This window comes from Musa acuminata, chromosome BXJ3-8, assembly GCF_036884655.1.
Source record: "Musa acuminata AAA Group cultivar baxijiao chromosome BXJ3-8, Cavendish_Baxijiao_AAA, whole genome shotgun sequence".
Taxonomy (NCBI): Eukaryota; Viridiplantae; Streptophyta; class Magnoliopsida; order Zingiberales; family Musaceae; genus Musa; species Musa acuminata.
Window position 1 is genome coordinate 3,755,026 of NC_088356.1, and position 26,423 is coordinate 3,781,448.

The 26,423-nt window shown below is 38.1% G+C and overlaps 3 protein-coding genes across 4 annotated transcripts; 2 read left to right on the plus strand and 1 right to left on the minus strand.

The window, feature by feature from the left end:
* Positions 1 to 1,181: 1,181 nt before the first annotated feature.
* Positions 1,182 to 9,069, minus strand: LOC135644551 (peptidyl-prolyl cis-trans isomerase CYP57-like). Its single transcript, XM_065162219.1, has 11 exons — positions 8,807 to 9,069; positions 8,095 to 8,273; positions 7,917 to 8,018; positions 7,683 to 7,792; positions 7,404 to 7,542; positions 6,744 to 6,969; positions 5,936 to 5,975; positions 3,197 to 3,392; positions 2,833 to 2,979; positions 2,590 to 2,746; positions 1,182 to 1,574 (listed from the first exon to the last, which is right to left on the minus strand). Exons 1-10 carry the CDS (start codon positions 9,024 to 9,026, stop codon positions 2,606 to 2,608), a joined length of 1,500 nt encoding a protein of 499 aa, XP_065018291.1. The 5' UTR covers positions 9,027 to 9,069; the 3' UTR covers positions 1,182 to 1,574; positions 2,590 to 2,605.
* Positions 9,070 to 12,901: 3,832 nt separating this feature from the next.
* On the plus strand, positions 12,902 to 21,924 carry LOC135644909 (protein phosphatase 2C 50-like). Of its 2 annotated transcripts, XM_065162882.1 has the most exons (8): positions 12,902 to 13,328; positions 13,440 to 14,441; positions 14,556 to 14,936; positions 15,031 to 15,136; positions 20,312 to 20,653; positions 20,809 to 20,991; positions 21,101 to 21,162; positions 21,641 to 21,924. In XM_065162882.1, exons 2-6 carry the CDS (start codon positions 13,680 to 13,682, stop codon positions 20,838 to 20,840), a joined length of 1,623 nt encoding a protein of 540 aa, XP_065018954.1. In that variant the 5' UTR covers positions 12,902 to 13,328; positions 13,440 to 13,679; the 3' UTR covers positions 20,841 to 20,991; positions 21,101 to 21,162; positions 21,641 to 21,924. The 2 variants fall into 2 exon arrangements, with proteins under 2 accessions (XP_065018954.1, XP_065018953.1); XM_065162881.1 differs by lacking the exons at positions 12,902 to 13,328; positions 21,101 to 21,162; positions 21,641 to 21,924 and having other exon boundaries at positions 13,544 to 14,441; positions 20,312 to 20,831.
* Positions 21,925 to 22,403: 479 nt separating this feature from the next.
* Positions 22,404 to 26,029, plus strand: LOC103993756 (UBP1-associated proteins 1C). The gene is made up of 6 exons (XM_009413933.3): positions 22,404 to 22,695; positions 22,802 to 22,876; positions 23,158 to 23,285; positions 24,620 to 25,106; positions 25,335 to 25,448; positions 25,536 to 26,029. Exons 1-6 carry the CDS (start codon positions 22,609 to 22,611, stop codon positions 25,605 to 25,607), a joined length of 963 nt encoding a protein of 320 aa, XP_009412208.2. The 5' UTR covers positions 22,404 to 22,608; the 3' UTR covers positions 25,608 to 26,029.
* Positions 26,030 to 26,423: the final 394 nt, after the last annotated feature.

Sequence of the window (26,423 nt, forward strand, 5' to 3'; positions counted from 1 at the left end):
AGTACCACCATAAGAAGTAGATCAGATCCACAGTGACCAAATGGAAAGTTACGGTGGTTCAGGTGAGAGTAGCCTATTTAGCATTTGCCTCCAAAGCGCTAGCTCATGGCCCTCAGAGGACATCCAGTAACAGCAATCTTAGTAACACAACTGCATAAACTTGTGTATCCTACGAACTTGGAAAATCCTCACCCGTCCGATGAAGAAAGAACCGAACGATACTAAGATGAATGAAGCAGAAGAAAAATTAGACGGTGGACGGGTATCAGATACGTCGATCTAGGGTGGTTTCAGATGAGGGTGACGAGCGGAAGGTCCGTGAGTGGTCGCCGGGGACGGCAGCGGGGCGTAGTAGCGGTGAGACTCATCTGATCGCGTCCGCGGCCCCTCTTGTCGGCCCGGTCGGAGGTGGCGGGAGAGGGGATGGATGGACAGATCAGGACGAGGCATTGGCGCCCGCGGGCGGGCGGGCGGGCGGACGATGGCGGGGACGAGCTTGGAATACTAATAACGACGACATCACAAAATCCCACGGCGCCTCCTGCGAACGCGGCTAAAAAGACATGCAACGATATTACAGAAGGAAGAGTATACATTAAATATTTCTTTTTTGGAGAAACCTCAAATTTCTGAGTTTTCTCCCCATAATTTAATATTAGTTCAACTACTAATATCTCATCTTTATTATTATTTTCTAAATAATATATTATGTTTAAAAATGAATAAATTCAAGTTTAAAGCTAAGCGAGAGAAAAAAAATTCTCATAGAAATCATTTTACGAACCCTGAAAATGTATAATAAAATTAACAGTTAAGATCAATAGAAACTTAAGCTAATTAAAATTTAAGTACAATATTTGTTTAAAGATAATTACAATGCTTTGATTTAGTAATTATAACATTTTCTAAAGATAATTAAGACCAGCTGTAATAAGGGTAATTTTGTTCCTGTGAAATAATTGAGACAATTCATGGGAAATATAAAAACATTACACCTAAAACAGGAAAAATCTAAAAATTGTTTCACAAAAGAAAACAACCAAAATTATTAGTCTATGATAATTTATGGTAATTGGGATTTTTGTAAAAGTAGATCATTCGAACAAAAGGCTTCAGTATTTACACAATTTTGTAATCTTAGCACAAATCTAAAAATTCTAAAGATTGTTTCACAAAAAATAAAAATCCCAAAATTATTAGTCTTCGATAATTTATGGAAATTGGGATTTTTGCAAAAGTAGGTCATTCGAACAAAAGACTTGAGTATTTACACAGTTTTGTAATCTTAGCACAAATCTATACTCGTCATGGGATTAGTCCCTGCCAACAAGCAGGCAGCAGCCCTGGTTTTGAGAACAGAACAAAGCAAATGGAGAACAGCAGTCTGCAGACCGGTAGAGGAAAGTGGTGTTGTCTGCAACACAACAAGCATTCGATGAGGGAACTCCGGTTGCAATTTGCTGTGTGCTAAGCAGTGATATACAGTGATAAACTAATGTACAGCTCCGATAGGAATGTTCTCCCACAGCAAAGCGAAACCCTATAGCCACTAACGTGGCACTGATGGTCTTCTCCTGCGATACACGACATACCAACAGATTTATTCAAGTTTCCATCGGCAAAAAATAAAATCTCCAATACCTACAAATGCACATTCTACCATGGAATGCATTTAAGCAAGAATTTTGGTTTTTTTGGTGTGTTGAATCGAAAATAAAGAATAATGTGTTTATTAAGTTAAACCAATTGTCTAAATCAAACTCTTATGATGGTGGAGAAAAAACCAAATATGAATAATAAGAAAGAAGTTGTCATTGTCAGAGGGCTCCCCCCAACCCCATTTTCGTCTGTTAGCTTTCTTGCACCTTGAGAATTTCCGCACCCCTTGACTGATGCATACCACACTTTCTTGGTTTCTATTTCAACTTCCTCGGTCCGTGTTTCAAGATGGGGCAGACAATAAATATTAAATACAAAACCAAAATAAAAGGAAGTCCTTTAAGAAGTCAATAAGCAATCACTTACTGAAAAAGGAAGAAACCCTAGACAAGAATGATGGAGAAAAGCCTATGGTTATACATTGATTAGGACAAGAACGATGGAGATAAGCGTATGGTTATACATTGATTAGGACTAAGGAGTATATGATAATGCAGTTATGATCAACAGCCAAGAGAATGCTAAATGAAATCCAGACTTTTATATTGAGAACCAACCACCTCAAAAATAATTAGCATATATATATATATACACACACACACAGGCAATTCAAAAGGCTGTTCAAAGCTAGACAAATGTCTCGATGTTGGGAGTTTGCTCTAATGGTGTTCTCAACCTAATCAAGTAATATAAGCAGAAATAATATTTTTATGGATTTAACTAAATATTGCTCAGCTTTTAGTTTCTTAAACACTGATACAACATCGATTTGATATGCATGTTACTTGTGATCATATGGGTAAGATCTTAACACACAAACTGACTGGTCAAAAAAATCCAAGTGTAAAAGTTAACAACCAGCATAACAGCAATCAACAAAACCAATTCAACATAAGAATGATTGAGAAAGCTGAGAGCATTATGTTGGACCTCATTCACGGAATAATTATGTGAGAGATTTGCCAGCCCACTCTCGCTCCCGTCGCTTGAGCTTAGCTTGCATTTTGTTAAATTTTTCTTTGCCCTTCTCTAGAAGAGGATCATGCACAACATATTCATTTGGGTCATCTTTCCTAGTCATGCCATCCTGCAAAGAAAGATCTCAAACTAAATTATCATGACAAGGGAGGACGGAAAAATCCTGAAATGGGAGACAAGTGGTGGCTAAATAACCTTCTCAGAGGATTCGGGAATGAACTTCAACTGGGTTGCCATCCATCCAGAATCATCTTCCTCGTTATTATCCTTAGAACCATTACTACTCGGTGAAGAGAGCTTTGTGGAGAGACTCTTTTTAAATCTTTGCAGCTTTGCTAGAGTCTGGTAGAAACACAACCCACTTAGCAATAATCAAGCCATGAAGAACTGTTAATAAGTAAATGGCAAATTAGTAGCTACTATTAATAAATCCAAGTTCACGAACACTTCATGAATCTCCCCAGAACAGCAAAATCGCATGGCATTGTGCTTATTAAAAAAAATTGTAGTGAATTTAATAGCAGAATAGAAGTTTCATGCATGTCAAGTGAGTACATACATCTTCTTCACGGCCCTGATTTCGTCGCTTCTTCTGCTTCTGCAGTTGTCTTTCTTGTTCAGCATGATTAAGTAGCTCCAAATCTGCATCTGCCTTTGCCATAAGTTCAGCCCTAGCTTCTGATCCCATACCCTTTTTCTTCATGGACAGTTTTTCAACCTTGGTATTTTGACCTTTAGTATCATCATCATTTCTCCTGTAAATATAAGGATATATTTAAAACAGATCAACAACAACAATAGCAACAAAGTCACAAGTCAAAAAATTAAATAAAAAAAGGCATTGCAGGTCCTCCAGTCCACGATACACCATCAACCTTTCTTGTTGGTTTTGCTGACTCGACTAAAACAGATAAAACAATTTTAAATAATAAAAAGAGCATGTTGTCCTCACCCAGCATCGTCTCTAAGACCATAGGAAACAAAAGAACCAACCACTCATTCAATAATCAGCCAGACGTGTGTCCCTTCCAAGAAAGGTATAAAATAATAAGCCTTGGTGGAGGAGGAAAATTTTCAGAAACAACAAACTGATATTTATGATCTCTAGCCTCTATACCACCACAACTGATGAACCTGAACTAAATTGGAACCAACACACCAGTAGGTTAGATCTGCTAAACTAATTTGCTTTCATAAGTTATCAGTGATGCGGTCTAGGTTAGTATAGTATCATGTTAAGTAAATGAGTCAAAGTCGGGTCAAAAGAGTCAGAACAGTGGTATTAATTTGGAACTAGTTTAAAATTCCATCACTTCTAGGTGAAATTGTTTCTAGGTCCTGTTACTTCCATAGGGTTCCACATTAATTTCTTCTATTAAATGCTAAAGACACTTGGATCACAGCAATTTAAGAATAAGGAAGCCTGATGACCTTCTATCAGATGATAGGCAGACCTAACTTCCCTTGTCAGAGAGAACTGGAAGGGCTCAAATTCATTAAAATAAGAGATAAGACGCATAGTAGGATAAAGGACCTGTCAGTTCCTTATTTCCTTTATTTATTGGCCTGACAAATGTTAGAAGTTCATGCACTCGAAAATGGTTGTAACTTGTACATCTGATTGGCGTTGGTTGCAGAAATCAGCTTACAGCAGAGATAATAAGATGAAAAGTAAGTGATCTTTGGAGTTACTGATGAAGTGATCTTTGGAAAACAAGGTTGTATCATTATTATGACATTAAAATGAACAGTCCAACTACTATGATGCACGTTATAGAAATGGCAAACAACCTGATTGACACAAAGAATCCTATATTAAACAGAAAAACAATTTCTGAAAAGCATGCAACAAAAACACAAGCATAGCAAATACATTGACTTAAAAAGACAGATGAAAACCTTGATGACTTTATAAATTATGACATTATGAAGATACAAGAGCTAATAAATCCATAAGGAAAAAAATGTGGAAGATTAAACACCCACAAGTATAAGGACCTATTGGGTAACAAATCATGGATGGCCATATAGAAAGAGGCCTAAAGGTCACATCATAGTCAACTCATCATCACATTCCATTGGTTGAGTCAATTAGCTAGATGGTGCTAACTGAGTTCATATCCCTTCTTCCACCAATTTAACTATCCTTCCACGCATAAAAGAACCAAGGTGCACTACTGCAAAGAAAAGCAAGCTGAAGCTATCAATGAGAATCCTAACCGAGAGGAAGAAACCGCACCACTAAATCCTAGAGTCAAAGCAAATCAATTGGCATAACTCATCACCGGATGCATCAAGAGGACATGAGTGAACTTTAAGGGATATAGCTGGAGGTTCAGTGTCAAGTCAACTCATTCAATGATTTACACAAAGAAATGAAAAATTGCAATTCAGGTTTCATTTAGAATTAACCTAGACTGAGGCCTAATTTGTGCTTGCACCCAGGGTCATGTTCATATACTGTTAGTTCAATTGCAGTACTACAGTCAAAGCAAATCAATTGGCATAGCTCATCACCGGATGCATTGAGAGGACATGAGTGAACTTTAAGGGGTATAGCTGGAGGTTCAGTGTCAAGTCAACTCATTCAATGATTTACACAAAGAAATGAAAAATGGCAATTCAGGTTTCATTTAGAATTAACCTAGACTGAGGCCTAATTTGTCCCTTTACCCAGGGTCATGTTCATATATTGTTAGTTCAATTGCAGTACTACAATCAAAGCAAATCAATTGGCATAGCTCATCACCGGATGCATTGAGAGGACATGAGTGAACTTTAAGGAGTATAGCTGGAGGTTCAGTGTCAAGTCAACTCATTCAATGATTTACACAAAGAAATGAAAAATGGCAATTCAGTTTTCATTTAGAATTAACCTAGACTGAGGCCTAATTTGTGCCTTTACCCAGGGTCATGTTCATTTACTGTTAGTTCAATTGCAGTACTATAGTATTTTTCTCAATATATTTTCTAGTGTTTAACTAGATTTATTATCATTATAAATTCTCTCTTTGCAGGTAAGCTGAAGTGTGGTTCATACCATACTGTACATCTACGCACATTATGATGTAAGCTTACCAGCCTTACCAGCATTGAACATAGACCATTAAGAAATAAGACCAACTTGCAGTAGTATGTCAGGCATATCACTTTTGGACTGATGGGAGCTTAACATAAACAGAAAAACTTCATTCATGGGTTATTTATAGGTGCTAAACTAATAGCAAGATATATTAAAAAAAGAAATGTCCAGGAATGTGAAATTTAATCAAACATATCTCAGATTAGATTCTGATACCTTGAAGGTGATGCTTCACGGTCTTTTTGCCTAGTTTTTTCTGTCACAAAGCGAGAAATATTTATCACCAAATACAGACATAAAAATACATTTTGTAACATTTGAAAAATTGTTACATGTAGACAGAATGGAAACTGAAAGAACAACAATTGTTAGTCAACTAAGCCCACTTTAAGCATGAAACCAGAGGAGACACCAAAACTGAAAACACTGAGAAGCGACATATTTGCTGTATTCTTCCTCCTAATACAAGCTTGTCAAACTGTAACCCTTCTTATATCAACAAAAGTTCACTACAGTCTACATTCCTGGGCATACAAATTTCTTCTTTCTACAAAGGTTTCATGAGTTGATTGTCCAAACCTCTCTTCTACATCAGCCAATCACTTTTATTACCGTTCAGAAAAGTGCAAGATAATATGGAAAGCAAAACAAGGGTATGCTATAATTCATATAAGCTACATGTGACTTAGGTTTTTACCAGTGATTAGATGGTCTCTGAAATTAGAACATGGTACTCAACCTACAACTAGATGAAAGTCAAGCAAACGGCTAGCGGAACTCTTTTAAAATTAAAGCTCGACTACTACATGAATTCTTCAAAAGATATATTTCCAAGACAAATTTTACATAGAACAGAACAAATACTTAATTGCCTTGATCGCCAACATTTTCACTTAATCTTAAATAATCAAAGATCAACATAATAACTTAATAAACTTGTCTTCACCAGTCTATGTAGACATAAGCAACTGTGGGTAATTTATCAGATGCATAAAAATACATCGAGTGAGATAGCACACATTACCAGCAGGTAACTTATCATGAGTGGCAACGTCACCCATCTCCTTTCGCTTTCTCAAGATTTGCAAACGCATTCTGGCATCAAAGTTGGCTTCATCATCGTCATCACTATGATCATCAGCATCTAAATCATCCATTTCATGTTCTCTGATGGAGTCAACTTTATTGGAGGTTAAAGCCTCTCTGACCGCTAAACGAATCTCGTTTTTCTTTTCTACTTCTGTGGAAGACTGCATGCCAGCAAAAGCTTTAGTGCTTCTATATTGTCTATTCATTGACTGTATCAAGCATAAAAGTAAATCATGTAAAAGATACGCATAATTAGACTTTAAAATGACCAAGTCGCAGACATAAGTGAAGATAGGTCCGTGGTGTTTTAACACATTGGTGCTGAAGATTATTACTTGAAGAAAAAGAATGTGTTCAAGAATATATATCTCGAGTTTGGAATTGTCACAGAATTGTTCACAGATAAACAAGAAAAGTGCTTTATTAATTACAAAATTCCAGGTACTAAGAAGTCCCATACAGATGAACTAGTAAAGCCAAAACATGCCTTTTTGCAGTTTATTCAAGACAGCATTATCAAATAGTTCACCACATCAGATTGAAATTTAGCACGAGACCAAAGGAAAGAAATACATTTTAACTGGTGTGTACTCACCAATGGTTCTGGTTTTGCTTCTTTGAGGAAACGAGGATCATCTAACACGTCATGAATGCTTTTAATTTTTTCCTTTATGTTTGCAGCCTCCATTTCGTCTTCTTCAACTTCTTCACCAAAGGATAGCATGTTTAGCTGCCTACACGATGCAAACAAATCAGTCCAACTTACTAGAGGCTACCAGTCATCTTTACGAAGATGAATACGGTGGTAAATGAAGAATATGAAAGCACTCAAGGAATTATATAATGAGCAAAAGTGAAGCAAGAGAGTATGTACTTGACAGCTTTCTTCTTCTGATCCTGTCCCTCAACAACAACCTTGGCATCAGACTGAGGTTTCTCAGGCAGTTGTCTCGGGACAATATCATCAAATGGATTCCACAGCACCTCAATAAATAAAGAAATTGACTTATTATTTCTTCATGTAAGAAGTTAATGGAGTAAAGGATATCTCCATAAAGAGAAGAAATTGTAGGTTGACCTAAATATACCAACACAACTTAAAAAGTACCTCAACAGAAAGAATCTTTGGAGGGGGATGCACTGGCCGATCATCTTTATCAGTTTCAAAATCACCCAAGCTTAGCAGATTAAATATAGAATCCCCAGTGACCTGCCATTATTTGATGTGAGATCCACAAATGCCATATTTAAAAAAAAAATCAAAAAGAAATTACAACATCCATCACCTTCCCAAAAATTGTGTTCTTCCGATCAAGCCAGTCACTGCGGTCTAATGTCATGAAGAATTGGCTTCCATTCGAATGAGGTGTGCCAGCATTTGCGCACGCGACCAAGCCCCTGTGGTTAAATCGAAGGCGAGAATGGAACTCATCCGCAAACATTCCCCCATAGATGCTTTCACCACCTGCCAGTAAGAGAAAAATGCCAACCAAAAACTTATACTGATGACAGCGCACAATAATTAGCAGAAGGCATGGAAGCAAAATTAGAGGATATGTACATTATACAGCGATGACTAGATCGATTACTAGGATGCACTGTATAAAGGGAAACCCTAAATCGATTGAGACCATACAAAGGGAAAGCCCTCAGTTGGTTGAAACCATACAAAGCGGAAGCCCTAAATCGATTGAAAAATAATGAATAGTGCACAAGAGGAGGAAAATGGATTCTTTAAATTCATTTCTATTCCTTTGAAGAAATTGATCATACAGCATCGATTCCTATCCAGTTGGTGCTCGGACGGACAAAAATAGATTCTTGGATATGATTTCGATTCCCAGCTTCTTTTTTTCTCTCTGAGACGAGTAATGCACCGAGATCCGATATATGGAATTAATCATAAATCATCAACCCCGATCGAGTGGTTTATCGGAATACAAGAGTGGGTTAGGAGGAGGAGAAACAACAAGAAAACACGCGCAAGTAGATACACACCTGTGCCGGTGGCGGTGGGGTCGCCGCCCTGGACGAGGAAGCCCTTGATGATGCGATGGAAGTTGGTGCGGTCGTAGTAGCCCTCGAGGCAGAGCTGGACGAAGTTGCGGACGGCCTTGGGCGCCTCCCTCGGCCACAGCTCGATATCCAGTGGCCCCGCCGTCGTCTGCAGCACCACCTTCCCCTTCGTCGGCGGCTCGAGCACGTACACCGACGACATACTCCTACCCCTTCTCTCCCTCTCCCTATCCCTATCCCTCTCTCCCGACCAAACCAAAACGGCACGACGTGGCGGTGGAGTTCGGATCGGGTCGATGTGGCTGCGAACCTGCGACTACGGGTCGGGTTTCGGGACCTTCTCGCCCGTTATAATTTGCTTCGTGCTTCTCGCACGTGAATACAAAAACCAGTGTAATCAGAAAAATATACGATACCAATAAATTTTGGATTTGTGAGAACAAAATAAAATAAGTGCCTAAGCATCAAAGTGATCCTTCTTTTATCAAGTTTATACGTCATAATAATAATATTTAAATATAATCAAATATATCCAAATATAATCATAATCAAATGAACATAAATACACCTAAATAAATCTATAAATTAATAATTTTCTTTATTAACCTCATTTTTTAAATTTTTATGCTCGATCAATAAAATATCTAACCATAAAAACTTAAAAAAATTATATAAAATAATATTTTTTTGATAAATTATAAGTGATAAAAGTGAGATTCGAAGCTAAGATATTACAATATACCATCCAAGTATTTCTCAATTAATTGACATCTTCAAAATATATTAATTGATGTTTCGACTTTTAACTTTTGGTAAGAGAGTGTAGTATATCACTGCAAATCAATGTTTAAGGTATTAAATATAGATCAATTATCGTGTAATCATTTTTTTTATCTTCGTATGTGTTGATGAGTGTCACAAATAATCGAGCCCATTTTAGGTGGAGGAGTGATACTCGGTGTCGCTATGGACGCTTGCTCGATTGAAGTTAGAGTTGATCATTTTCCCATTGATCAGTTCACATAATATACTTACACTCAAAGCGCGCGAGTTCACATGATATTTCACCCCAAGCCCTTTGACATGAAATGCATGAGCCATCGTCGGCTGTCGACGACGCTGAGGACGACGGGGACCAATCAACCCTCATGCCACCATCGCCCGAGAGCCTATCCTCATCTAGCATATATGCCTTTGATCATGAACTCTCTCGGCTGTGGCAGCCTCCGGTGGCTGCAGCTGTGCACCTGCAAGGGACCAGCGACGAAACAAAGAAAACGATACATCAACCCTATACTTCAACCTTATAGTCAACACCCGATAAAGCGGATATATGGTCAACCCACGTATCTCAAAACAACGATTCAGATGATCCTTCACATTCACTACATTAGCCATGCTATCTAGAAAACGTTATACCCAAGTAAATTCAAATAATGATTTAACCCATATCAAGATACCAAGTGCAACATTAATATCTTGTCTTTGGACTTCAATATTAATTGTTAGTGATAGTCTCATTGTAATGATCAAATACTGATAATAAGGCATATTAAATGATAAACCCTTCTTTGGATTGATTTATCATTTATATGTATAACTTTATAATTGTCACGTATTTATCATTACAAGTATATATAAAATCCTACTAGTCATTAACCTTCATTTGGACCGGGTAATTATCGCATGGATGTAAATACATAATATATTTAATATTTTTATGAGAAATATTATATATGAAAGCTCACTTTGATGACTTCATACATTAAATTACTCAATCTAATATTAAACAATCACTAATTGAATTCGAACCATATTAGTCAAATTGGTTTGATCTTAATTTGTTGACTAAAATATGTAATGCAGGTAAACCATTCAATTTATGTCAACAAATAACTTTATAAAACTAATATTATGTTTAAACCAATATAATATTTATAATAATATTATTATTAATTAAATTTATATATTGCAATAACATAATTAAGCCAACATAATATTACATCGATATTAAATTTGCATATTGTAACAACACAATTAAACCAACATACTATGTAACTTTAGATAAAATCTAAAGAAAATTTAGGAAATTTATGCCTTGCAATGCAAAAAATGAATTTGCATATTGATGAATAGGAAAGGACATTAGAGAAAAAGATATCTCATAATTAAAGTGATATAACACCATAAAAAGGCTTGAATGTGAAGCATGTTATGGCATGATTACATTAAACCTTCATCTTTTCTAACGGTGATAGGACCAAATCACTCCAAAATACTAATGAAAATATCATTAAAATACATGAAAAACAAGTTCAGATATTCATCAATCATTGTAGGATGTCTCCGATACCGATTGTTGATTTTTTTAACATATCAAATATGGATAAAATAATTATTTTATAGAATCAAAACCGAATTTTGATTAAAAAACATGCTTTATAGATCCAAAATAAGATTTCAGAATGTTTCAAATCTACTATAATATGTATGAAATCCTACAATAATTAATAAACATATTAACACAAAAATGTACCTGATGAATCTATTAGAGTATTTTCTGAATTAATCGGTGATTTGATTTTTTAATTACAGAGTATCCTTAAGAGCTTTAGATTAGATTTCTCTTTGACGGGTGAAGAAAAACTTCATTCGATACTGCAACTAGGGACCATAACCTTATTTACAATCATAACTGATGAATCTACAATTATGATTATATTCATAATTGATGAATTTGTAATTATGTCTCAAGAGTTTTATATTTCTAACTTATTTCGTCATTAAGTTAAAAATATGATATCCATACAATTAATTTTCATAATAATTATGTCCCTTAGTCAAATAATTTTACTTTAATTAAATCACTTTAATTTTAGCTAATAAAAATAATAACTTAATATATTTCATTATACATAATTATACACTTAAAATTCGCCACCTCCGGTGGCTGCAGCTGGTCAACCCATGTATCTCAAAACAACGATTCAGATGATCCTTCACATTCACTACATTAGGCATGCTATCTAAAAAACGTTATACTCATTGGACGCCAGTTTGCTTCATACTCGAGCAACAGCGATGTCTTGTCGGATTACTCGACCACTCTTTCGATCCCTCAAAGTAATCAATCTAATGTCACACATCATTACGAAACGAGTCGACTCAAGTGATACTTTAATTGTTCGGATTTACATATATTTCTCCTTATTTTACCTAAAGCATTGCATACAAAAGCCAACTCGTATTACTAAACGACGCATTTAAAGTTGATGAACTTGATTGACTCAGTACCTACCCCGGAATATTTTCAGGGTGATTCAGCTGGGTCAAACAGCGCTTCAAATGTTCAGGGGTTTGAAGGGTCTTTTTCTGCCCTTTGTCATGGGTTCGTCGGTGACGTCAGATGCTTGACGTCGGGTGGCGTGGCGTGTTCCGGTTGGACCACGAGAGCCGCTTCCCCCCCGCCGGACCAGCTCAAAAACCTACGTTTCACGTGCGCTGACACGCGCCGTCGCTGTCCCAACCGACAACCACATTAACCGCGACAGCGCCGTTGAGTGCGGCCCCCTCGGGGCTCGGGTCACCGCGGCGGAGTGCAAGCGACCGCACCCGCGTTCGTCCGACCGGGCCGAGCATCGGATCCGATTCGGCCAAGTAGTTATCATTATCCACGCCACGCGTTCGGCATAAGTGGGGGGAAGGACCTGAGGAGGGACGGGGCCCACGGGGTCCAGAAATATCTAGCATCCGACGGCGGGAACTCACGGCGTGCCGGTGCGACCCACGTGTCGAAGGATGAGCGCGCGAGTTCTCACATTGTCGTGGGGCCCCATGAAGTTGCCAGATGGGACACGTGTTGGTGAGTGCCTGCCGCTGATGGGAAGTCGAAGGGTGCGCTTCACGAAGCAGGTTCGGACGACCACGAATCGCTTCCTTATTGGTGCCTCAGATGGGCTCGAGCTTCCGGACCACCTCTTTGTCGGGAGGGCGTCGGCGACGAAGCAGCTAATCCACGAGTCTCGTGATACCCCCGTCGAAACCCAACACCTGTCCCCCTTCGCCCGCTTCCTTCCCTCTCGTCTCTCTCCAGGAATCTTCCCAGAGAGCGGTGCCTCCTTCCACTCACACCACTTCCCGTAGCTCCATCTCGTTCTTCCTCCTCCTCGTGTAATAATCCGTCCGCTTCCCGGAAAGAGTGGGTAGTGGAGTCGTCTCCTTGCTTCCTTTTCCTTCCTCCTCATCCGCTTGCAATCATGGAGGCAATGGAGCTACCATCAGATCCATGGAACTCGGATTGAGGGAGCAAAAGAAAAGCCCCCATCATTTGCTCGATTTTTCCTGTGACGCCCCAAATCTCCCCTTGATTCTGGACCCGCCTTCGTCCCCATTCTTTCTATTTTTCTGGCAGTTTGGTGAGATTATTTGGTGCATATATATCTACATAGCATCAAACCGTTTCATCCTCGCAATTTTGCCTGCTACGTGCTGTGGAATGCCCTGAGTGAGTAGGGAGACTGCCATGACTTGTTTGTTTCGTTTTCTCTTTTTCTTGTTGGCTGATTAAGCTAATTCCTAGGCTTCCTTGATTTCCTTCTTCCTTCCTCTGATCCAGGCAAGGGGGTTGGTTGGATGTTGTTGTCGAGGTCTTTAGGGCACGGGAGGCAGAGCTGTGAAACCCGTGAAACGTCTCGGCCGGAGACGATTCTAGAGCGACGAGGCCGCGGTGGACGGGGTTGACCTTGAGCAAAGTTAGGATGTGCGCGTGACTTCTCGTGAGGTCGACGCGCGCTGCTTCTCGTAGTCATTGGCTTCATCACCGCGACCACGGCACTCGGGGGGAGAGGGGAAGTTGATGGATGAGATGCCTCCCGCGCTTGCTTTGCCACCGCAGGTAGGCAGTTCGCTCTGCGATTCCCCCGTGGAGGGTGCTCGTCGCAAGCGTAGCGCCGAAACTGAGGACCTGCCTTCCAATCCCATGCCGGCATCGGGTTCTGGTTCGGCCGCGGATGTTGAGCAAACTGAGGTGATGGCGCCAGTGGCGGCGGCTTTGGAGGAAGACGGGGATGATCTGGAGGTCCGCACGATCCCGGGGAGTGATGAGGAGGATCCGTCATCCATCGAGCCTGAAATGTCCGTCGGAAGCTCTAGTTCTGTCGTTAGCGACAGCAGCAATTTAAGCTGTGCGATTGATGAGTTCTCGATTTCTGACTCTTCTGGTGAGATGGGGACACCTTCATCCATGGACGCAGGAACAGTCCATGGTAATGCTGTACCAGGGCCAGCTTCGTGGGAGCTGGGTGTCAACCCACTACCTGTAAGCTTGAATGTGACCACACCATCTGTCATCGAGCTTGGAAACCCAGAAAGCAGTCGGAGTGGAGATGGCAGCCATTTGCGGAGCTTGTTTTTGATGGAAAGATTACCACTTTGGGGATTCATAACAATTTGTGGGCGACGACCAGAGATGGAGGATGCTGTGGTTGTGGTGCCTTATTTCTTCGAAGTCCCACTTTGGATGCTGATTGGTGATCAATCCATGGATGGGCTAGACCCAGATGTAATCCGCACACCGTTGCACTTCTTTGGGGTCTATGATGGTCATGGGGGTGCCCAGGTACTCTCATTTTGGTTAAAACATTCACTTCTATTGCTGATTGCTGTTGAAGCTCTTGTGTGGAAACTGTAAAGTCTGTTGGGCTCTTATATGGCCTGTTGTCTAATATTGTAGGTTGCTAACTACTGTCGTGAGCGACTCCATCTTGTGTTGATGGAACAATTGGAAAATTTGGCTAAACATTTGGGAGGCACTAGTCGTAGTGATTGGAAGAAACACTGGGAGAAAGCATTTGTTGATTGCTTCCAGAAAGTTGATGATCAGGTTGGAGGAAAAGAAAGCAGAGGGAATATGGGAAGCACAGCTGAAGCACAAAGTGAAGGTGACATCCTTTGCCGTAATGTACTAATAGAAGCTGTTGCTCCGGAGACTGTAGGATCGACAGCTGTGGTTGCTGTTGTTTGCCCATCACACATTATCATTGCTAACTGTGGGGATTCGAGGGCAGTGCTTTGCCGTGGAAAGCAACCCATACCTCTATCAGTTGATCATAAAGTAAGATTAAATTTTAAATTTTAATGGTATGGATCTCCTAGATCTTTCTGATAATTTACTCTACTACAATACCATATTCTACTTTATGTTTCAGCCTAACAGGGAAGATGAGTATGCAAGGATTGAGGCTCAGGGTGGCAAGGTCATACAGTGGAATGGATATCGTGTATTTGGTGTGCTTGCCATGTCACGTTCAATTGGTATGTGTCTGTCCCTCCTAGAAATGTTTTAGTAGCAATGGAGTTAACTCATTAAGTTTACCTTTCCATAACAATTGGCTTGGTCTATTTCCAAATTGTCGATGATCATGTTTGTTAAATTCCATTGCTGTATACAATGCATCGGAATAGCGGTAACAGAATGTAGGCTTCAAAAGATATACAGTTGAATAAGCCCATCGATAGCTTGTCCATGCAATGGATGATTTCGAATATATTACCAAAGTTTCTATATATTTTATATCAGATTATTAGTTAACAACAAAAGTGACTTTTGTCTATTTGAGGGAAGAGGGCACCTCTGTAATTTTTGTATTGGGTGAAAATTACAGGCATTTTAGTATTTAAGGGAGATATTAATGATTAATATCATGACACTTTTGTGGTCAGGGTGAACAAGTATCCTTTGTTTAGAGCTCAAAGTTCAGAGTCTAGCATGAGTTAAACATGTATATTTAGTTAACAACCCCTGCATTATGAGAACCCTTTACCTTAGAAAATTAGACAAAATATGTTGAGGATGGAGGAGCAAGGAAACGAAAAAACAAAATATTTCCGTTATGGCTTTGTTTAGAGCTCATTATTTAGAATTTGTGTTTTACCATCATTAGTCTCCCAATTCAAACTTGTCCTTTCATCAAATACAATATTTCTGTTAATAATAACTTTGCTACTAAAAGGATTATACAATCGATATGCTTTGGATTATAAGGAATAACCAATTAAGATACATTTTTCAGATTTTTCATCAAGCTTGTGATGGTTTTGTGAATTTATCAAAGCATAAGCAATACAACCAAAAGTTCTTAGATGGCTTACACTTGGCTTCATATCATACCAAGCCTTAAAAGAAGTTTGATTCATAACAACTTTTGTTGATGAATATTCAACAAATAAACTATTGTTGTAATTGCTTCTGCCCAAAACTGATTTGGAAGATGCTTTCCTTTAAGTAAACTTCTTATTATTTCAATTACAATTCGATTCTTACGTTCAACTACACCATTTTGCTCCGGTATATATGGTGTTGTCAATTTCCTACGAATATAATTTTCTTCACAACAAGAATTCAACTCATTAGATAAAAATTTACCACCTCTATCTGTCCGAAGTGCCTTTATGCTTCTACCACTTTGCTTTTTTACAAGTGCCTTGAATTTTTAAAAATTATCAAATGTTTCATATTTTAATTTCAGAAAATATACCCAACTCATGCAGCTATAATCATTAGTAAATAATAGAAAATATCGACTTCCACCAAGTGATTTTATATTTATAAGTCCACATAAGTCATCATAAATTAATTCAAGACAATTAGATGCTCTCCATGCTTTTCTAATAAGAAATAATTTCTTACTTTGTTTATTATAAATGCATCCTTCACATACATTAAGTGTATTAATTTTGGACAATCCAAAAATCGTTTCTTTATTATTTAATAACCTTAAACCCTTAATGTTAATTTATCAATATCTTAAATGTTATAAATTAGACTCATTCTTTTGAGTTGTATCAAGTGCATGCATTTCAATATTTGAAATATCAAGTGGAAACATCTTGCTTTGCGTCATGCAAATATTTACTGTAATCAAACCAAATTTTTTATCTTTAATAGTATATGAACCACCATCAAATATAACTGAATATCCATCATCTATTAATTGTCCAACAATCTACTTTTATATGATCAAACTTTTTACAATAGTGACATTGAATTCAACTCTTTTAGTTTTTTTTATCATAATTTGATTGCTTTTGTTCATCATGTCCATCAAAGTGCTCTCTTCCTCTTCCTATTCCATTTTCTTTACCACAAAATCCTCTTCTGCCACGTCCTCTTCCTATTAATTTTTTGTTTTCTTTTGAAATAGAAGACTCCCCCTTAACTTGAAATGCTTTTTCTTCACTTTTTTCAAGTGACCTGTTCAACCTTGCTTCATGTGCTTACAAGGAACCCATTAGTTCATCAAATAAAAATATGAATAAATCTTTTGACTCCTCAATTACGGCAACAACATTATTAAATTTTAGAGTTAAATTTCTCAAAACTTTTGCAACAATTATATGATCATGAATATGTTCATCATAAAATTTCATTTGACTAACAATTTTAGTCACTCGAGAAAGAAAATATTGTACCGATTCGTTGCTTTTCATGAACAAAATTTCAAACTCACGACGAAGGGTTTGAAATTTTACCGTAATCACCCTTGATGAGTCTTGAAATCCATTTTGAAGTATCAACCAAGCTTACTTTGAGGTTGTCGTTGCTGAAATTCTTGAGAAGATTGTCTCATGTACAGCTTGTTGAAAGAAGAACAATGCTTTTGAGCCATTCTTTTTATTCTCTCTCAGCCTGGTTTCTTCATCTGGATCTGCATATCCATTCTCTAGTAAGTTCCAAAGATCCTGAAACTTGAATAGAGTTTCATTTTGATGCTCCAAAATTCATAGCATTTGTCCGAGAAGATGATAACAAGGAGTTAAGACATGGAATTGCCATTGAAAGTCATAATGTCGAGTTTAGATTGAAACTTAATTTTGATACCACAAATGTTGGGGATAGAGGAGTAAGGAAACGAAAAAAACAGAATAAAGACATTCCCAAGTGCACACATACTACCTTGCTTCATGAACTATGGTCTTATTTATGGGACCTAGTGGCACTGATAACTACCTCACTCCGCCATTTCACCCATGATTGAGTTAGGTGTATGAACTACCCTATAACTTCTAGATCATGGGCCACTACTTAGAACATGCCTATAACTACTTAGAACATGACAACTAACTAGATAACCACTATGAATCAATTCTCAACAAAATAGTAATATAACGATAATGATCCCTTATTTTACTTTTTTCTTTAGCTTTTAAATAATCCTAAACACTAGGTATGTACATTCTCAAACCTCATGCATCTACTAGCTAACAGAAATATAATCACCTTTATGCTCGGATGAAATTTATTTTCCTTTCTTCAATATCATAATAGTCACCTTGGTTTATAGGGCATGAATGAGCTTGTGGGAACAAAGATATCATGGTTATTAAGTCATGTCTGGATTTATCTTAACTAGTTTTTGTACTTACAAGTTAAAACAGCCAAGCAGCTACTGTTGGGGACACTGGCCATAGTGGAACCAGCAACTCATCCATGTACTAAATTGACACACGAGTTACTGCCAGGTAAACTGGTAACTCGTTTTTCAGGCTATGAACAAAAGAGACATGTGATGTGCTTCTGGTTTCTGTGGATTGTGTAGAACCGATAGATAATCTGTTTTTCATTTCTTGTGAAATCTTCAGATGGCATGTACTCTTCTTATTGTTAGATGTATTTTAGTATGCAACTAGGCACCTAATCTAGTTGTTTTATTTTTCCTCTCTAAATGTAATAGTTAGCAACAAACTGTAATTTCTTTGTCTCAAATTCTACATAAAATTTACATATGAGGACTCCTACAATCTGGCTGTGCATAAGCAGGTTAAAAATTTATTCAGGTATATCTTAAGATCTATCTGCAAACACCACTACAGGCAGCGGATCAGTTGCTCATGAACTTTTCCCAAGCTAATCATCTAGAAACCAAAACCCAAACCCGACTTGGTCACTGGGGTACCTAGAGTGCTGTATTAACCCATCCTAAACCAAATTAAAGGATACAAAAACCCTTCCCATACTCGATTACGGTGTACATAAATGGTTTAAACAGGTTGGTTAGACTTGGGTACCTAGAGAAAGTAAGAAGATCCGACCTGCTACCATCATACCTCTTATTAACAGTGACAACTGGTCGGGTAATGGGTTGCACAAACTATTATCTAGGTACATGAATTCGAGCATGATTTTGGCTTTGGTATCTACTAGCCTACCTGAACTCATTTAAAGCCTGATTGACGGTCAATTAACTAACTTAAGCACAGCACTACTACCAGTTGGTTATGATAATGATGAAATTGGGAGACATGGGTCGATAGTTGTGTTGTGTCCTGTGTGTGAGGCAGGCCACCTTTGACTTGTCCTATGGGTTGGATGCTTGTGTCCCTAGAAAAGTCACCTCACTTGGAAAGGGGAGCTATCTTGCTTACAACCTAAAGCTTCCTCAACTTAGTACTGATGGGAGACTATTGGAACTCCTTATTTTTACAACAACACAGCCGATTGCAGGTATGTATGAAAGCAAAGGATATAGCACCAGCTGATGATTATCAAAACTAGTGGATGAAGGGCGAGTATTGTGTTGTGTCTCATGTATTATTCTCTGCTTTGATCTGAGCCTTTGGGCCTCATGTTTTTGTCATGAAAATATGACACCTCATATGGGAAAGAAGGTACCCTGCTATATTCACAAGCTTCCTTGACTCACTAATAATGTATGGCTATTGAACCTTCTTGTTATTTTTTACATTGGACTTCATAGATTTTGTTTTCCTATTTGTTTTCTTTACTCATAACTGAAACCTGTTACACTATGTCATGCATGACCAAAAAACCCTGGTTGCTCATATTCCAATGTGCTGCTTTCTTGTGTCTGGAGTGTGACAAAGAATGTGCAAGTTTCTGTGAAACATTTTTCCCCTCGATTACATAGACCCATCTCTCTTGGAATAATTTCTTGGTAATGTTAGCATTTGGTGATTCATATGACTGAACACTTTTATATTTACCTACGCTGAAAGGTGGCACCTGGTGTTCTTATGTTCATCGCATGTTAAGGTTGTTCATTGTTTGTGGGGCATTCCAAATATAGGCAAAACTTTTTTGCAGTTTCAGTTATGTTTTCCTTCTTCTCTGACCTCAAAGTGTCTTGGAACAGCATTTGAACAAGTTAAAATTATTAATATGAATTAGGTCCTGGATTGGTTACATTGATACTGATCCCTGAGTTGTGGTTCTGAAATTAGGATGCAATATTTTATGAATATCATTCATAATGCGAACATGTACAGATTTTATAATTGCATATTTCACTTGAGAAGAAAACTTGTACTTAGGCTGCCAAAATCGCGGTTCATAAGATTACTAAGTTTCTGGATCTAAGAGTATTCATCTGTCTGTTTAATTTTAATGTCTAAACTGGCAACATGTTCTTTTTTTGTGTGTACATATATTAAAATCATAATTATAGTGATTAATGGAGCTGCTGTGTGCAGGGGACCGATACTTGAAACCATGGATTATTCCAGAACCGGAAGTTACAATTGTCCCACGAGCAAGAGAGGATGAATGCCTTATTCTAGCTAGTGATGGCTTGTGGGATGTCATGTCTAATGAAGAGGTGTGCGATGTAGCCCGCAGACGGATTTTGCTCTGGCACAAAAAGAATGGCCCGGTGTCAGCAGCCACTCAAAGGGGTGAAGGAACTGATCCTGCAGCTCAAGCAGCTGCAGAGTGCCTGTCGAGACTTGCTGTCCAGAAAGGAAGCAAGGACAACATCACCATCATTGTGGTGGATCTAAAAGCACAACGGAAGTTCAAGAGCAAGTCAGAACATGGTAGGTTGGACTTCACAAAAGAACCATGTACATGAGAACTTGAATTTAGTTGGTTATATTACTTGGCCCATCTCTTTCTTTATTTTTGGGCTCTAAAAAGGATGTATCCTTATACATACTATAGAACATTGCCAGTGTTCATATATCTAATGCAGGTGGCCAGAACCTTGTAAATGCATGTTCTTGAGATAGGCTCATAAACTAATTGTAAACTAAGTTTTCGTCGAGTCCAAAGGTGGGGGGAGATCCTACGGTGCCCTACATTAGTTCTGCATGCTCATATTGTTTTGGGAAGAGGCACTCAAAGCTCCAAGTCTGAGTTCAAGAGTCTCCGCTAGGTACTCTCGATATGCTCTTGTTGTTTCTTCTCTCTCAAGATCTTTTGTCTTTTATTGTAGTTCCACTTTAAGAAGGATATTGATTATTATTCCTTCGGTTTTTATTCAGGTAAATCTTCTGATCTTGTTGACCATCAACAACAAAGTAGCAGGCTTCAGTTTAGTCTGCTGGTGATGCCTCCTTGTGAACTCTTTCCTCTCACATGCTCCCTGTTCCACTTTATTTCAGTAAATTTACTTGCAGAACAAAAAAAATCTCTGTTTAAGATTTATTATATTTATAGTTTTAGCACGAACTTGGATGGTTGCTTCTTATCATTTTGTGACCAAGTGGTTTAGTGTGACTAACTGTTTAGGTTCATCTTTCTATCAAATATAACCTGCTATGTAATGAAAAGTTCTCTAGTTCCAGAACCTGATGACTGATGATATTATTAGATAACATGTAGAATGTTTGCCTCTAAATATAGAATTGGGTACATGGCACTGAAGAGTTTGCACTTGTACTGGTTTGCGCACTATATTTCTTATATAACATGCATAATTACTCTCAAGTGTCTTCTGCTTGGTGTGTGCTAGTGATGTGATTAGTTTCCTTGGCCTTCTTTCTTCCATGTCATTATTGTGATGCATCCTTCCTCTGTTTCAGGTTCCCTACCTCCAAGTGGAAGAACTCAAAGTCGATTCATTCGCAGCGAGGATTTCCCGACTCAAAAGTGGTAGAATAGAACAGTCTGCTCGAGATTCCACTTTCCAAGAACTCATACATATACCCAGGTGGATGCTCCTATTTTATCTTCTCCTGCCTATCTAAGAATCATGCTATTTAACGTGGGTAGAGGCGATGTCAAGTTGATGCTGTAATCCAAACTTAAGCTGTATTAGCCTTCAAAACATTCAGTTCACTGACCTTAACCCGTTCTTCACCTATAAACCATGCCTGATGGATCTTAGCGGTAAGGCAAGGCATACTAGAGCTGATCTAGATTTACAAATGGGAGTTATTAAGATCAAAGAAAGAGAAGAGGAGTTTTAGAAACTTGCAGAGTATGTAGGCTTAATATGATGTCATGACACTAAACCCTAACCCATATTTCTTTATGATACTAATTTGGTAAAAATTGCTTTTTTTTGGGGGGGTTAAACATAGAAATATCAAATTTATCCCTTCAAACCAAGTTTGAGAAAAAAAAATATTTATGAAAATGGTTTCATATAATATTTTTTTAAAATAATGTTAAATATATTATCATAATTTGTTCATATTGGGGTCCAGAAAAATTAGCATCGTTGAATTTAGTGGTCGAATGTCAAAGATGATAATATAATTCTTAAATTTGAATCGTGGTAGCGATCGGGTAAATTTTGGAGGGATAAATTCGGTATCCGAATATTTTGCAAGAATATGTATACATAATTTCCTGAAAATAAAAAAAGGGCCTTTATTTTAAGCGTGGCTATAAATTCGAGCGTAATATTTGATGAGTTAAACCGGGTCGGGGTTTGGATGGTTTCCCCCTTCCCGAGCGAACCGGTGAACCCTAGCGGACTCGAAGAGGAGGGAGAGCACGAAGGCCCGCCGCTTGGAAGCACGGAGCAGAGCGAGCGGGGGAAGGGATGGTTTGGTTTCAGTGTGAAGACTGTGGCGAGAACCTGAAGAAGCCCAAGCTCCCGAATCACTTCCGCATCTGCTCCGCCTACAAGGTCGCTCGCTCGCTCGGTTCACGAGTGTTCGCTTACCCTCTCCTTTTATCGATGCGTCGTTTGGAGTTCTTGTTCTTATCTGGTTTTTGCTGCCAATAATCTCTAGCTTTCGTGCATCGACTGCGGGAAGACGTTCGACCAAGAGACCGTGCAGAGGCACACGCAGTGCATATCTGAAGCGGTTCGTATTTGCTATCGTCCCGTCCCCCTCATGCTTCGATTGGATCTGTTATGATTTCGTTGTCTTCGTGTTGGTTGTTCTTTTTCGTTGATCATGTTGCTGTATATGTGTTGTTTTGTTTGTATAGTTAAGAAAGTTGTAATCTCTGGGATGAATGGCAGGCTCGCAATACAAATTAATTGTGTTCTTCTTCAAATACAGTTGTCATTGTCCTTGTTAATGTAGATATGAAAATTTGTTCATCTTGTTGGCATTTAGCTCATCACAAGGATTTCTTTCAGGAGAAATACGGTCCAAAAGACCAGGGGAAAGCTTCCCAAAAGGCACAAGAGAAGCCCGACAAACCTAAGCCAAATGCAGATGTTGATGTTAATGTTGGTTTATCTTCACGTCCCCCTTGGTTCTGTAGGTATGCAATTATGCTCCATCAATAACTCTTACATAAAACAAGCTGTATAGTTAAGGCACTCTTGTGGGAATAATTGTCTTATTGTCTTTTCATTATCACTGGGAAGCTGAAACTTGGTTTGTTACAAATTATTGATATCAAATCATTAACTTTAAAGTGGTATCTTTTGAGGCTGAGTATGACTGTTAGACATCAGCGTATATGAGACCAAACAAGGATAGATAAGACATTTGTATAACGTAATATGCTATGACCACTGTTTTGATAATCTTATTCACACATTATAATAAATAACAGATTGTCACCCGTATCTTGCACGGGTAGTAGGCCACTGCTAGGTTTTAGCTGGTACACTTGTGGCTTAGTGGATCCTATTGCAAAAGTAGAAGTGATGATTATCCTTTGGTAACATGTGATGATAACAAGGACTATACGGAAGTATGCAATCACCATCTTGGATGATACTTGTTCACGTTTAAAACTCAAATCTACTATTTGCTGATTTGTGCCCTACTTGCTGGGACACACAACTTGCCAGTTAGATCAAGCAAGCAAGCTGCATCAGTTTTTCTAATGTGAACATCAGGGTTTAGTGTGTGTGTATACATGTATACATATGGATACATATGTGTATACATGTGTATACACATATGTATACATATATATCCATTGTTCCATGCGTTTCTGCTTCTGCATGTCCTTTGATGAGATAAACATCAAACTTCATCAGCATAGGCGTAGCTTTTAGTGAGATGATAATGGTCGCTGACCTGTCTGGTATATAGACAGAAAAGTTTCTGTGTTGTGGATGGTTTTCAGCTCAAGATTAGGCCTAATGAGTGTAATGGTCACTGCAAATAATAATCAACATAAGCTGCTCTATATGGCTGGCCAGAATATAAATTGTGCTTGGTGTCTCACATTTTTAGCTCTGTCCAGCCAGAGCCTAATTTGTGCTTGTTGTAATCTCAACAAAATTTGGCAATGCATGCATATGCAGTCATGGATATTTCTATGTTGTCTAAGTTGAGAATTGAGCATCATATTTAGCTGTTTCATCTTAGAGATGGATAATAATGGAATATTAAATGAAAGTGCTTACTATCTTACATTTATTAGGTTATACCATTTATCTTTTTCTACAAAAAGATCCATAGTTTCATTCATCAGTCATGGATAGCTGCTTCAATAGAATGTGCTATGAAGATATTCTGTAATTTGTTTGTATAATAGCAGGTTCTTTATAAATGACATGTGGCACAATTGTGGTGCATGAATGTCGGTTTCTGAAAACTGTATTTAGAGTCCTTTTTTTGTTGGATTTCCATCTGCAGTCTTTGCAACACTAATACTACCAGCAAGCAGACTTTGCTACTCCATGCCGATGGCAAGAAGCACAGAGCAAAAGCACGAGCCTTCCATGCGGCCCAGAAACAATCTACTCAAACAGTGGAACCAACTTCAAATATGGAGATTGCTGATGGCAAACCATCGGCTAAATCCATTGAATCAAATGGTTTTCTGAAAGCAGATGAATCTAGGGATGAAGAAACTGCCAAGTTGGTTGCAGAAGTTGAAAATGAAAGTTCGGTGAAGAGAAAGAGAAAAAATGATGTAATTGAGGATTTTGCCAAAGATAATGAGAAAAATGTGCATGACTTGAGCAATGGGGAAGTGATACAAGCAAGAGAAACAGGAGCAGAGGGTCAACCAAACAAAAAAAAGCATGTGGAAGATCATCATGATAAGCAGTGCCACAGTAAAGAATTTCCCCAGCACAAAATCAAGTGGAAGAAGCTCGTCACTTCTACCCTCAAGATGGTATGTGCATTTATGAACTGTCGCATTTTTGTTGAGGATCACAATTCATGTAGATGGACTACATCAGTGTTCTTTTGCTAGTAGTGCTGATTCTATGATGTGTAGTCGTTCATCTGTTACTTTCGGAATATTGTTTTTGTAAAATATTTACCATGTTACTTTATATACTTAATAGGATGCTACACTTTTGGATGATACTGGCACTTAAACATGTACATGCTATTGCAGAATCCAGATCTTACAATGAAGGTCAAAAAATTACAAAAGATTGTCATTAAGATGGTCAAGGAGTCTGGTGTGACTCAAGATGAGGCACAACTTCGGGGGATGCTGATGAACAAGGTCAATTTTCGGAAGAATCTGCCATTCCCATTTTTTCATTCCTACATCTTGGACAATTCATTACTTTTTCATTTATTTCTTTTGCAGATCAATTCAAGCTCCCGGTTTGTGGTTGATAACAAGAAAATCCAGTTGGTCATCAAAGCCAAAGATTGCTAATGTCGTCAGCCACAAAGAAAGCCTGTCGGAATTTTGCACTCTTATCATATGTGTTGAGTTTGGTTCTGCAGCTTCTAGTTTTTGTTGGGCACTCAAACTTAGGCTTGCCTTTGCAACTATTTTTTGTCATGATTCTTGCTGATTTAAGTGAGAAAAACACAATTTAGAAATAGGGTAAAGGGTAAAGTTTCTCTATATAAGCAGGCATCAGCCATTTGGTTTCTCTGATGTTATTTATCAAGTTGTTTACATGGAATGTGTACTATGAAACATGGCTGGAGGTTACAGGGAAATTGATCACTGGATGCTTAGTTCACAAATGAGCTTAAGTTGGCTCAAAGTGATACTCTCAAGGCTGTACGTCAGTAAATTATCAGTCTGATGATATGGGTTAATGCTGGTTTGTATTTTATTATTTATTATTTATATTTTCTTAAGCTAAGTGCTGAAGATGATATTTGATCATAAGATTTTTATCAATTAAGTTAATTGTATTAGGTATTGATTCAATTGTTTGTTGAAGTCAGTATCTATGTCATGATTCAAAACTTTGATTTCATGCTGTTTATTGTTATTTTTATATGGTTCTATCATGCTAATTTTAAAAATAATTTCTCATTTTATAGCAATTATTGTTATAGTTTGCTGTGTTAAATGTTGATAACTAGCTACGAATGAGCGAAGAGGTTCAGCCCCCGCGTCACCCTCAGAGTCCAGTGTGCAGAAGACACGTCAGCAGTAATTGCATTGTTGTCGGTCGTGGCTGGTAATTTGAAGGGGTTCAGTGAGCAAGTCCATACATCCGATCTGAACCTC

Coding starts and splice junctions, on each gene's coding strand:
- LOC135644551 (XM_065162219.1), bottom strand. CDS start 9,026: ATGTCGTCGGTGTACGTGCTCGAGCCGCCGACGAAGGGGAAGGTGGTG. Junction 6,970..7,403: donor AAGCAAAACCAGAACCATTG/GTGAGTACACAC, acceptor GCTGGCATGCAG/TCTTCCACAGAAGTAGAAAA. Junction 2,747..2,832: donor TTCCCGAATCCTCTGAGAAG/GTTATTTAGCCA, acceptor CTTTCTTTGCAG/GATGGCATGACTAGGAAAGA.
- LOC135644909 (XM_065162881.1), top strand. CDS start 13,680: ATGGATGAGATGCCTCCCGCGCTTGCTTTGCCACCGCAGGTAGGCAGT. Junction 14,442..14,555: donor ATGGTCATGGGGGTGCCCAG/GTACTCTCATTT, acceptor CTAATATTGTAG/GTTGCTAACTACTGTCGTGA. Junction 15,137..20,311: donor TGCCATGTCACGTTCAATTG/GTATGTGTCTGT, acceptor TGCTGTGTGCAG/GGGACCGATACTTGAAACCA.
- LOC103993756 (XM_009413933.3), top strand. CDS start 22,609: ATGGTTTGGTTTCAGTGTGAAGACTGTGGCGAGAACCTGAAGAAGCCC. Junction 23,286..24,619: donor CGTCCCCCTTGGTTCTGTAG/GTATGCAATTAT, acceptor TTCCATCTGCAG/TCTTTGCAACACTAATACTA. Junction 25,107..25,334: donor TCACTTCTACCCTCAAGATG/GTATGTGCATTT, acceptor ATGCTATTGCAG/AATCCAGATCTTACAATGAA.